This window comes from Panulirus ornatus, chromosome 59 (assembly GCF_036320965.1).
Source record: "Panulirus ornatus isolate Po-2019 chromosome 59, ASM3632096v1, whole genome shotgun sequence".
NCBI classification, from domain to species: domain Eukaryota; kingdom Metazoa; phylum Arthropoda; class Malacostraca; order Decapoda; family Palinuridae; genus Panulirus; species Panulirus ornatus.
Window position 1 is genome coordinate 250893 of NC_092282.1, and position 13205 is coordinate 264097.

Here is a 13205-nt window from a genome sequence, read left to right on the forward strand (position 1 = left end):
CAGGTTATTATCTTTGAATTATCTGTATGACTTCAAACTTTTACCACACTATTCCGTGAGGTTCTGATATTTTCCACTATCACAGATAGTTTTGAAAGGTCCCAGTGGTCTGTTACTGTTTAATATCCCTTGCATTCCTTTGTATTTCTAATGTAAATTAAGAGAAATAAACAGTATACACATGGAATACAGGAACAAATATTTTGACAGTTTGAGAATGGCAAAAAAAACAGCGAAACAGGTAAAAAAAGGGCGATCAAATAGGAAATCTATAGTCAGTAGGCGAAAGTAGAGAGAGAGAGAGAGAGAGATGCGCAATTACACGTCATTGGCACACCCGAGGGTGGGGCATCAACGGCACTCACTGGAAACACTTGTACATAGCGCCGATCTTCTGGATGTGAATATCGAACTTGGCGTCGATGTATGGCTCGGTGGTGCAGTAAGTGTTGGCTACGGCCACCACGCTGGCCATGTCCTGGAAGTCGGCGTTGCTCTCTACGCGAATCTTGCCCAGACCTCCATGGGCGTGACCTATCTTGAACACGCATGGGTAACGTGGGGCAGACAGCTGCAGCCGTGCGGTTCCCAGCGGGAAAAGGGAGTAAAGAATAGCGAGTTACTTGTATGACCAGGCTACCGCAGATGGTTCAACCACCAGGCTACTGCAGATGGTTCAACCACCAGGCTACTGCAGATGGTTCAACCACCAGGCTACAGCAGGTGGCTCAACCGTCAGGCTACTGCAGGTGGCTCAACCACGCTACCGCAGATGGCTCAACCACCAGGTTATCGCAGATGGTTCAACCATCAGGCTACCGCGGGTGGATCAACCACCAGAGTACCTCAGTAGGCTCATCCACTAGGCTACCGTAGATGGCTCAACCTTGATGTTCAGGAAGAATGGTTCCTTCAACATGTTATCCGTACAGGTGTTATACCTGGCCCTTTACAAGATCATTGAGACCTCTGAAAGTTCGTGATATACTGACCACTTCATTCCTGAGATTGCTCCATGAATTACGCATATGTGAAACGATTGATCAGGTTTTTACCCAACATGCTTGACTAACACCCTGCTGGCTTTTACTGTGATGGATCCTACCATGTTGATAGTGCGGCTTATGAAATCTAAAACACCTTCGACCTCGTTCACACAGCAGTTGGTTGACTCCAGCCACTGTTAACTGTATGGCATATTCATAACAGATATATTGTGCAACTCTAAACAAGTTCTCTGGGACTATAAATCAGCTCTCGCAACGCTCTCAGGAGAGAGTACCTCTTTAGAGCTCTTCCTTCTGCTGTTTATTTCTGACTTGTTAAACCTTGCGTACTAATCGAGGTAACCAGTTTCTATCATTAACCTTACTTGATGGTCATAAGTATCATCATAATGCTAATAGCCTTGCTAAAATCAAATGTTTACACTCATTCCCTCCCATCAGACTTTTAACTAAGGCCACAATCCATAACTGCCTTTCAACAGCAGCTCGTAAAGAAATTAACCTCAGAGATGCTGAAATGCTTATTACAGAGTGTCCTAAAACCAGTGGTGTAGTGATTCAAAGTCACCTTAATGACGCTGCCATTAGCAAGGGATAGCTTGTGACCGCACCATCAGTACTAATTCTTGAGACCTATGCTCGATGTCAGCCGTAGCAAAGCAAAAGCTGCCTCTGTGATTATAGATGACTGACCCTTTCCATAAGAAACGCCCACTCTTACGGACTTAAGATCACCAGCATGGAGAAGGTCAGAAGCTTGGGACATTCGGCTTCAACGTGTCTAATTCCCTTTGGGAATAACTACCTCTTACAGACCTGACCTTGCTACCTCTTAAATGCCCGGGTATCACCGCAGCAAACCAGTCAGGCAGTTGTCCCAACGTGACTCCTGACATTTCATTTTTCTGGCAGGTCTCATTGTTGAGCCTCATCTCCGACGTCTCCTTCGGCAGGACTCGCGTGGGACATCGCCTCTGCTCGTCATGAGCAGCAGCTGTAACAACAAGGGAACTACGGCCATGAACCCGGCACTCCTGCATCCTAAGCGCCTCTTTAGGAGACTCCTGCAACCCAAACACTATTCGGCAGTCGCAGCACACTCCTGGAGCCGCGATGCAGGCCACACCCACCTCCTGCAGAACCTCCACGTTGACGCGGTAGCCTCATACTTCTCCCACGTACTCCCGCTTCATCTGATGCCTACCATCAGCAACATCACAGGACCCCTGTCAAGCCTGCCTCGTATTACTTAACCTACCATAATCCTGCACCTCTTTCACTATCTTGTTGCCCTCTGTCACCTCACCTTGTATAGTCAATCCAATGAAGCACTGTTGTTGTTGTTTTTAAAGTGCTTCCGCCTCCTCGCTTAGATATAGCACTCCAATAAATTCCAACCAGAAAACCCGCTAAAGTAATTCCAGGCCTCAGGGGTTGAAGTGGAATTTTGTGGGTTGGCTGTGCGAGTCGACTGCCTAATTCAGGACTCGAGCCCATGTCATCTGATAAGAATTAAGAACTTTTTAAATCTGTCCTTGAAACATTTTATCCCATGCAAACAACCCTGACTCCAAGGAAGTTCAAACCTCGAAACTATTGCTTACTTTTCTGACCATTGTTTACTTTAGAATTCATGACGTCATTCTTTGTTAACAGATGGTAAACCGCTCCACTTCGACGGCAGAGGTCACAAGAACTGAACGACGGAATCAGCAAGAACCGTTCCTCCGGTACTGACGTGACCTGAGGATGCACCGTGCCTCCGGTACTGACGTGACCTGAGGATGTACTGTGCTTCACAGCTCCAGTATTGACATGACATGAGAGTGTACCATGCCATCTCTTGCCTAGGGTCATGACCTCTTGTTTTCCTGGTTATAAGGTCTAACACAAGTCGTCGGTGTCTCAAGCATTGTAGTTAGTACGGGTTCCCTAATGTAGTCCCTAAGATGACTGTCACAATCCTTCACTGAGGATATGATAGTTTTCAGTTTTCCATCATAGGCTTAGAGATCTATGATCTGTCACTTTACAGGCCAAGTTTAATCTTGCCCACCGAGTTACTCACTCTTCTTAACAAGAAACTGTTTATGGTAATTATTGTGCTTTAATTGTCTCTGCTCTGAGAGCAATCAGTTATATAATTGCCTTTTTAACATTTGAGCAAGTTTCCTGATATTATGTAGGGTCATTGTTACTTGTTGCGAGTCTCTTATTAACGTCTTCAGTAGCGAATTATTTTCTTGAGAGACAATTGTATTGTGATTTTAGGTAACTTTGTCAAGCTTTGGGGTTATAATCAAGATTTGGTCCTCAATCATAACATTATGCGTTTCAACCTCACCGCAATTCATCAACATTCTCAATCAATAGAATGACATTCACCTTCAGTACAACATCATTTACTATCACTACAGAAGCATTCACCATCACTACAGCAGCAATCACCATCATTATAGCAAGAATCACCGTCACTACGGAAACAAACACCATTTAGGAACACTCATTACAGTACTACTATGACAACAGTCTATCATTCATCAACATTGATCATCCCTACAGCAACAATCACCATTAGCTAGTCCTACTCGTCATCATCCAGCAACATTCACCATCACTACAGCAACACTCACCATCTCCTTATGGTTGGGGAAGTAACTCTGCTCAATGAGCGGGAAATGCTCCTTACCCAGCTTCTTCTGCACCTCCATCAGATGAGCGAATACCCATGGTTTGTCCTGGGGCGGGAGAGACAGAGAGACTTACAATGAAGTACTAGGCTAATCTGTATAAATGGGGAAAGGGTAGTAAAGCAGAGGATATACATGTATATATGTAAATAAAAGGAAGGATGCAATGAAAAACATTTTGAGCGATCGGGGCAAAACATGCAGGAGGGTGAAAGGCGTGCACAGAATAGTGAATTGGAGCGATGTAGTATACTGAGGTCATCGTGATGTCAATGAATTGAACAAAGACATGTGAAGCGTCCGGGGTAAACCATGGAAAGGTAAGTGGGGCCTGGATGTGGATAAGGAGATGTGATTTTGGCGCGTTACGCATGACAGCTCGTGTATGGATGTGATGGTAAGTGGTCTTTCTTTGTCTGTTTCCTGGCGCTACCTCGCTGACGCAGGAAACAGCGATTAGGTGTGTAAAAAAGAAAAGAAAGTATGTTACAGTTTTTCTCTCTCTCTTTTCAGGCATTTTGTGTTGTTTCCTGTGGGGAGGGGTGGCATTAGGAATGGATGATTACGAGCAAGCATAGATGTGTACATACATCGTGTTTCATTTTCCTTGTGGTTATCAGCAAATATATATATATATATATATATATATATATAGAGAGAGAGAGAGAGAGAGAGAGAGAGACAGACAGAATTCAAGAGCACCAAAGTACTATGGAAGGCAGGCGCCAAACCTGAAAGTTGTAGATGGCGTTGATGCTGTTGATGGAGGGAACGCCACCAAACTTGAGTGCCAGCAGAAGGCTTTTGTGGTCCTCGCCTGCATCGCGGAGGTTCTGTCGGATTAACACGAAGTCCGGCTTGAAGGATCTGCGGAGGTGAGGTGGGAGGTTAGTGGCAGTAGGAGTCATGAGCGATAGGGAAACGTTTATTGGTGACAGAAGAACGTTATCGGTAGAGGAACATTAGCGCCAGAGAAACGTTATCAGCAGGAAAACTTTAGCAGCGAGGGAACGTTAGGATTAAAGCCTTGCTCCTAGGACAAGAAATATGATTTACACGCAGATCATCGTCCCTCCCATCTATACATGCACAGCCCTGAGTCAGGCAAGGCAGACAACAGGGTTATGGAGGAGGACTGGAAGTGTTTATACACAATAACATTCCATTCACTAACACCATTTAAGGCAAAGAACATCGTAAATAGAGACACTGGTTTTCATCTTCATATATTACGCATAGAAATGAAGCTATATATATATATATATATATATATATATTTTTATTTATTTATTTATTTAGCTTTGTCGCTGTCTCTCACGTTAGCGAGGTAGCGCAAGGAAACAGACGAAGGAATGGACCAACCCACCCAAATACACATGTATATACATACACGTCCACACACGCAAATATACATACCTATACATCTCAGTGTATACATATATATATATATATATATATATTTTTATTTATTTATTTATTTAGCTTTGTCGCTGTCTCTCACGTTAGCGAGGTAGCGCAAGGAAACAGACGAAAGAATGGACCAACCCACCCAAATACACATGTATATACATACACGTCCACACACGCAAATATACATACCTATACATCTCAGTGTATACATATATATATATATATATATATATATATATATATATATATATATACACACACACAGACATATACAACCATGAACATAATTCATACAGTCTGCCTTTATTCATTTCCATCGCCACCTCGGCACTCATGAAATAACAACCCCCTCCCCCCTCATGTGTGCGAGGTAGCGCTAGGGAAAGACAACAAAGGCCCCATTCGTTCACACTCAGTCTCTAGCTGTCATGCAATGATGCAATGAAACCACAGCTCCATTTCCACATCCAGGTCCCACACAACTTTCCATGGTTTACCCCAGACGCTTCACATGTCCTGGTTCAATCCATTGACAGCACGTCGACCCCGGTATACCACATCATTCCAATTCACTCTATTCCTTGCACGCCTTTCACCCTCCTGTATGTTCAGGCCCCGATCACTCAAAATCTTTTTCACTCCATCTTTCCACCTCCAATTTGGTCTCCCACTTCTCCTCGTTTCCTCCACTTCTGACACATATATCCTCTTGGTCAATCTTTCCTCAGTCATTCTCTCCATGTGACCAAACCATTTCAAAACAACCTCTTCTGCTCTCTCAACCACACTTATTATTACCACACATCTCTCTTACCCTATTATTACTTACTGGATCAAACCACCTCACACCACATATCCTCAAACATCTCATTTCCAGCACATCCACCCTCCTGCGCACAACTGTATCCATAGCCCACGCCTCGCAACCATACAACATTGTTGGAACCACTGTTCTTTCAAACATACCCAATTTTGCTTTCAGAGATAATGTTCTCGAATTCCACACATTCTTCAAGGCTCCCAGAATTTTTGCCCCCTCCCCCACCCTATGATTCACTTCCGCTTCCATGGTTCCATCCGCTGCCAAATTCACTCCCCGATAGCTAAGACACTTCACTTCGTTTTTCTCCATTCAAACTTACCTCCCAATTGACTTAACCCTCAACCCTACTGTACCTAATAACTTTGCTCTTATTCACATTTACTCTCAACTTTCTTCTTTCACATACTTTAGCAAACTCAGTCACCAGCTTCTGCAGTTTCTCACATGAATCAGCCACCAGCGATATATCATCAGCGAACAACAACTGACTCACTTCCCAAGCTCTCTCATCGACAACAGACTGCATACTTGCCCCTCTTTCCAAAACTCTTGCATTCACCTCCCTAACAATCCCATCCATAAACAAATTAAACAACCATGGAGACATCACACACCCCTGCTGCAAACCTACATTCACTGAGAACCAATCACTTTCCTCTCTTCGTACACGTACACATGCCTTACATCCTACATAAAAACTTTTCACTACCTCTAACAATTTGCGTCCCACACCATATATTCTTAATACGTTCCACAGAGCATCTCTATCAACTATCATATGCCTTCTCCAGATCCATAAATGCTACATATAAATCCATTTGCTTTTCTAAGTATTTCTCACATATATTCTTCAAAGCAAACATCTGATGCACATATCTTCTACCACTTCTGAAACCACACTGCGCAACTTATACCTCTGTAATTTGAGCACTCACTCTTATCCCCTTTGCCTTTGTACAATGGCACTATGCAAGCATTTCGCCAATCCTCAGACACCTCACCATGAAAAATATATATATATATATATATATATATATATATATATATATATATATATATTATAACGAATCTAGCTCCCACAGTAATGAAGGAGATGGTCGATATAGAGCACTGTTGTCTAGGTTATACTGCGAGAAGAAGACCCGTCATAAATGACTGAAAAATTACAGGTGTAGAATGAGCCCAGGTTGATAATGATCAGTATTATTAATCAAACATAGAAGTAACAGAAAGTATAATAACTAATTAACCACAAATCAAATGCAAACCAATTTCCTAGCACACAACATAAAACTATGTTAATACAACCATAAGTGCATTTAACCACAAAAGCAGCTTGTATAAAAAAAAAATCGTTACGCTCCCCTACCACACCACCACACCTCGGTGGAAGAGCCACGACACCTCAGGATGACGTCTGGGTTGAGAATGCCGTGGAAGGCATCGGCACTGGTATATAAGGAGTGAGTATGAAGCCCGGCTTGTCTCAGTCAAAGTGAGACGAAGCAACAAGGACTTGAATGAACGCAGAACGATCTGGTTCCAACGTGGCAGAGAGGCAGTGGTGCGTAGTATGGAGGACAAAATAATATAAGATTTTAAATTTAAACAAGATGTTAGGAGAGTACATGATAATATAATATACATATATGCAAAGATTCGAACCCCGTATCATTTGCGTGGTAGCTGGGAACGCTAACTGCGAGGCTATGATCGCCCCCAACAGGGAAACGCCTATTCGATTGCTAGTAATCCAATATCCTTAAACAAGATCTTAGGAGAGTACATGACAATACATATATATATATATATATATATATATATATATATATATATATATATATATATATATATATATATATATTCCTATGAGTCCACGGGGAAAAGGAAACACGAAAAGTTCCCAAGTGCACTTTCGTGTAATAATCACATCATCAGGGGAGACACAAGAGAGAAATATAACAGTCAGTTGATATACATCGAATAGACGAAGCTAGGACGCCATTTGGTAAACATGTGATTGTCCAAAACATACAATGAGCGTTCATAAACTTATCATTTTACAAATCTTATCAACAATAAAGTTATCTAATTTGTATACAGACCATCACTCATATTAAGATTATAATTCTTTGTGTATTTAATAATAGAAGATTCAATGATATTTCTCTTGGTAATAGTGTTAGACTTAACAACTGAGATGGCGTTACTCTATTACCAAGAGAAATATCATTGAATCTTCTATTATTAAATACACAAAGAATTATAATCTTAATATTAGTGATGGTCTGTACAAATTATATAACTTTATTGTTGATAAGATTTTTAAAATGATAAGTTTATGAACGCTCGTTGTATATTTTGGACAATCACATGTTTACCAAATGGCGTCCTAGCTTAGTCTCTTCGATGTATATCAACTGACTGTTATATTTCTCTCTTGTGTCTCCCCTGATGATGTGATCATTATACGAAAGTGCACTTGGGAACTTTTCGTGTTTCATTTTCCCCGTGGACTCATAGGAATATATATATATATATATATATATATATATATATATATATATATATATATATATATATATATATATATATTATATATTAATTTATTTATTTATTTTGCTTCGTCGCCGTCTCCCGCGTTAGCGAGGTAGCGCAAGAAAACAGACGAAAGAATGGCCCAACCCGCCCACATACACACGTATATACATACACGTCCACACACGCAAATATACATACCTATACATCTCAATGTAAACATATATATACACACACAGACATATACATATATACACATGTACATAATTCATACTGTCTGCCTTTATTTGTTCCCATCGCCACCTCGCCACACATGGAATAAGGACCCCCTCCCCCCTCATGTGTGCGAGGTAGCGCTAGGAAAAGCCACCAAAGGCCCCATTCGTTCACACTCAGTCTCCAGCTGTCATGTAATAATGCACCGAAACCACAGCTCCCTTTCCACATCCAGGCCCCACAGAACTTTCCATGGTTTACCCCAGACGCTTCACATGCCCTGGTTCAAAACCAGACATATATATATATATATATATATATATATATATATATATATATATATATATATATATATATATATATATTTCTTTTTTTCTATATATATTCGCCGTTTCCCGCGTAAGCGAGGTAGCGTTGAGAACAGAGGACTGAGCCTAAGGGGGAGAATCCTCTCTTGACCCCCTTCTTTGTTCCTTCTTTTCGAAAAAAAAAAAACTGAAGTTGCTGTTTCAGATGAGAAAATGTAGAAACTGGTGTCTGAGATTGGCATAGCTTGTAAAAGGAGGAAGTTGAGAGTTTATGTAAATCATGTTAAGGTTGTCAGGCCTACCATGGGAGAGAGAGATAGGTTGGCTTGAGCGTGAGTTTCTGGTCCAAAATTCAGGGAAACGGAAGAGACTGGATGTGTTGGAAATTAAATGCTTGAGGACAATATATTGCTTGAAGAGGTTGATTCTGGTAGGAATAACAGAGTAAGAATGAGGTGTGGTAGTAAGTGAAGCATGACTTAGAGCGGAACAAGATAAGGAAGGAGTAAGGGAACTGAGGAGACAGAGTAGGCAGTGGAAGGATAAAGCGAAAGAGGATTTGAGTTATCGGGCCCTAAAAATTCAAGAGGGTGTGAGGCGAACTGGAGAGTTGTGGTAGATAAGGAGCGACATACTGTCAGAGGGTCAAACCAGGACATTTATGAAGCGGCCTGGGGAACCACGGAAAGGTCTGTTGAGCTTGTTTGTGGATAGGGATTTCTGGATTTGGTGTATTATACAAGAACGCTATAGAGCGGATGTGACCAAATTAGGCCGTCCTTCATCTGTTCGTCTGTATTCCAGTGGTTTCCCAGCCTGTTAGAAGTGATCTTCACCGTCAGAGGATTTGGTGTTCTGGAATTATATACCTAATTCAAAATCGTGTTTCTTCCATAACCCTTAACCCTTCCAAAGATTCCAGCATTCTCAGAGTCTCTAGTTCTTGACGAGTTTCCACTCTAAACCTTCTACTCCTTCTGGACCCATTATCCCTTCAACAGCCTTCAATTTTTGCAGTCTCTATCCCTTCCCGAGTCACCCAGCCCTTACAGTCCCTCCATTCTTCCAAGTTAGCGTCCCTACCCACACATCCTAAGGTGATCCAAGTCGTCGCGAAAGACCCACCTGACAACTTTAGCACCGTTTCTGTAGACGACCATAGAGACATTGACGCCACCTTCAGACGACGCTGTGACACTCAGCTCTCGAAACTCTGCTTGCTCCACCCGGATGTCCCAGTCGCCATGGATGCGCTTACCCCGGAAGTACTTGGACCTAGTATTGTGGGGGAAAGCAGGATAAGGTCAGCTTGTTCATCGTAAATTCATCACGGTCAAGGATGCTATGCGTATTATGTGACTGGATGACTTACTGTGTGTGTATAATTACTATATCATTAATATGATAATTTCATTTTGAAAGAATTATCATTTGATCAATGTCTGGTTTTGCTCGTTTTGTATGATGTCAGATGTCTTTGTTACACTATTCTGTGTACGAGCAGTTTAATTTATTATGTCGATTTAGTACTGTATTGTTTATCTAACAGAATTCATGATCAATAAATGTATGTATTTGAAAGGTAATTCTTGTGTGATTGCTGAGGAGGTATTGTATATTGCGCCTAAGCTGTGAGTATCCTTATATTGTTTTGTTTAGTGTGGGGTTTAAAACGGAATACGAGATAATAATGTGTAATCTGGTTTATTAAGTAACGACTTAAAGCGTCAATATGTGGCCATACCGCCTTCGTTTTAAGGGGGTAGATAATTACCGGGTTAAATCAGGCTTATGGACACCAGAAATTGCCGACTCAAAATATCTTTGATAAATATAGTCTTTGAATACATAAGAGATTTTTAAAGTCAAGAAGGGGAATATAATGAATCTACAAACTCAATGTCTTATTTTCCATAATTCTAGATCTTATGTTTGAAATTTATACTTTAGTTTGAACGGTTCTATGTGATTCGTAGTTGTTGCATTCGACTTCAGAAAGCTTCGTGGAACTTTAAGTTATACTGTTAATTCTTCCGCTGCATTACTTGTTTTGAATGAAACCGTATGGTAAATAGTATAATAAATGATAATGTACAAGGCAGTTGGTCAGAGAAGGGAGAAATAGTGAAACATTTTGAATATTGTTGTCTGAACGGATCAAAGCGAGTTCGGTTCATGTGGTTTGGAGTTTCAACTACCACGAGCATTCCTGCTTCACGCGCCGATGATCAGCCATTTTATCAGTGACTCCTAGAGTGTGCAGACGTGCTACTACGCCAGTCGTGATATTTGTAACGATTCTACGACAATGGCGATCTGGAACCATTAGGAAGCAACAACATACAAGGAGAAGCATAATCGGTTCATTAGGGTAACTGATCAAGCGCCTCTCGTGTTAGACTACAACAGGACGCAACGGTGTAAGGACACTGCCTCTGATTTCAGGTTTTTCTGTTTACGGTTAGCCGACGGCGTAGTACCGCATGCGGAAGCAAACATAGAGGCGGCCATCAGTGATGCGGATGAGTTATTATTCATTACTGGACTCTGTGACGTTCATCTGGAGGAGCCAACGAAGTAAGTTACTTTTAGGATTGAAGTTAGTATTAAAATTACGAGAATACCACTGAACAGTGTGATAATTTTGGTATGGTGATAGTTGATTTATTGTTAAATGATACGCAATTTGTGTTAGGATTTAAGAAACTACAACCAATGATTTCTAGAACTGCAACCATAGTTATTGAAATTTAACGGATAAAACTTGTGTATATATATCATACAAACCTCCAATAGCCAGGATCGAACCCGGGACCCCTTTGCAAGAGGTGGGAATGCTAACCGCTAGGCTATGGGCCTGGACAATAGGAAATAACTATTGGAATACTATGTACTCGAATACCCTTCGTCTCACGTTGGTAAGCAACGGGGTCTACACCGGTCATTTCCCAACAGGCGCACATAGCCAGCTGATAGCATTTTACCGAACCTAACTGTACAACGCGGAGGTATATGAATACGAATACAGTGCATAGAAATGCGCACCTTCATAGAACATACAAACCTCCAACAGATCGAACCCGGGACCCCTGTGCAAGAGGTAGGAATGCTAACCGCTAGGCTATGGGCCTGGCTAATAGGAAATAACTATTCAAATACTATGTACTCGAATACCCTTCGTCTCACGTTGGTGAGCCTTTTGCACGGGGGTCCCGGGTTCGATCCAGGCTGTTGGAGGTTTGTGTGTTTGACGAAGGTGCGCGTTTCTATGCACTATATTCGTATATATATATATATATATATATATATATATATATATATATATATATATATATATAGCACCGAAACTACAGCTCCCTATCCACATCCAGGCCCCATAGACCTTCCCATGGTTTACCCCAGACGCTTCAAACGCCATGGTTCAGTACATTGGCAGCACGTCGACCCCGGTACACCACATCGTTCCACCACTCTATTCCTTTTACGCCTCTCGCCCTACTGTATGTTCAGGCCCTGATCGCTCAAAATCTCTTTCAATCCATCCTTCCACCTCCAATTTAGTCTCCCACTTCTTGTTCCCTCCACCTGACACACATATCCTCTTTGTCGATCTTTCCTTACTCATTCTCTCCATATGTACGAACCATTTCAACACCTTCTTCTGCTCTCTCAACCACACTTTTTATTCCCACACATCTCTCTTACCTTTGTATTACTTGCTTAAACCACCTCATACCACATATTGTCGTCAAACATTTCATTTCCAACACATGCACCTTCCGTACAACCCTATCTATGGCCCATGCCTAGCAACCCTATAACATTGTTGGAATTACTGTTTCTTCAAACATACCCATTTTTGCTCTCCGAGATAATTTCCTTTCCTTCCACACATTCTTCATCTCTCCAAAACCTTCGTTCCCTCCCAAACCCTGTGACTCACTTCCGTTTCCATGGTTCCATCCGCTGCCAAATCCACTCCCAGATATCTAAAACACTTCACTTCCACCAAATTTTCTCCATTCAAACTTACCTCCCAGTTAACTTGTCCCTCAACCCTACTGAACCTAATAGCTTTGTTCTTATTCACATTTACTCTCCACACACTTCTCAAAACTCAGTCACCAACCTCTGCAGTTTCTCGCACGAATCAGCTATATATATATATATATATATATATATATATATATATATATATATATATATATATATA

General features: G+C 41.4%; 1 protein-coding gene across 1 annotated transcript in view; it reads right to left on the reverse strand.

Moving 5' to 3' along the window:
- Positions 1-13205, reverse strand: part of Syn (synapsin) — a 98705-nt gene that overhangs the window by 22682 nt on the left and 62818 nt on the right. Inside the window, exons 7-10 of the mRNA XM_071696692.1 lie at positions 10118-10267; positions 4429-4564; positions 3641-3745; positions 366-571 (exon numbers count right to left, since the gene is read on the reverse strand). Of these exons, the coding sequence (XP_071552793.1) occupies positions 366-571; positions 3641-3745; positions 4429-4564; positions 10118-10267 (597 nt within the window). The remainder of the gene's footprint in view (positions 1-365; positions 572-3640; positions 3746-4428; positions 4565-10117; positions 10268-13205) is intronic.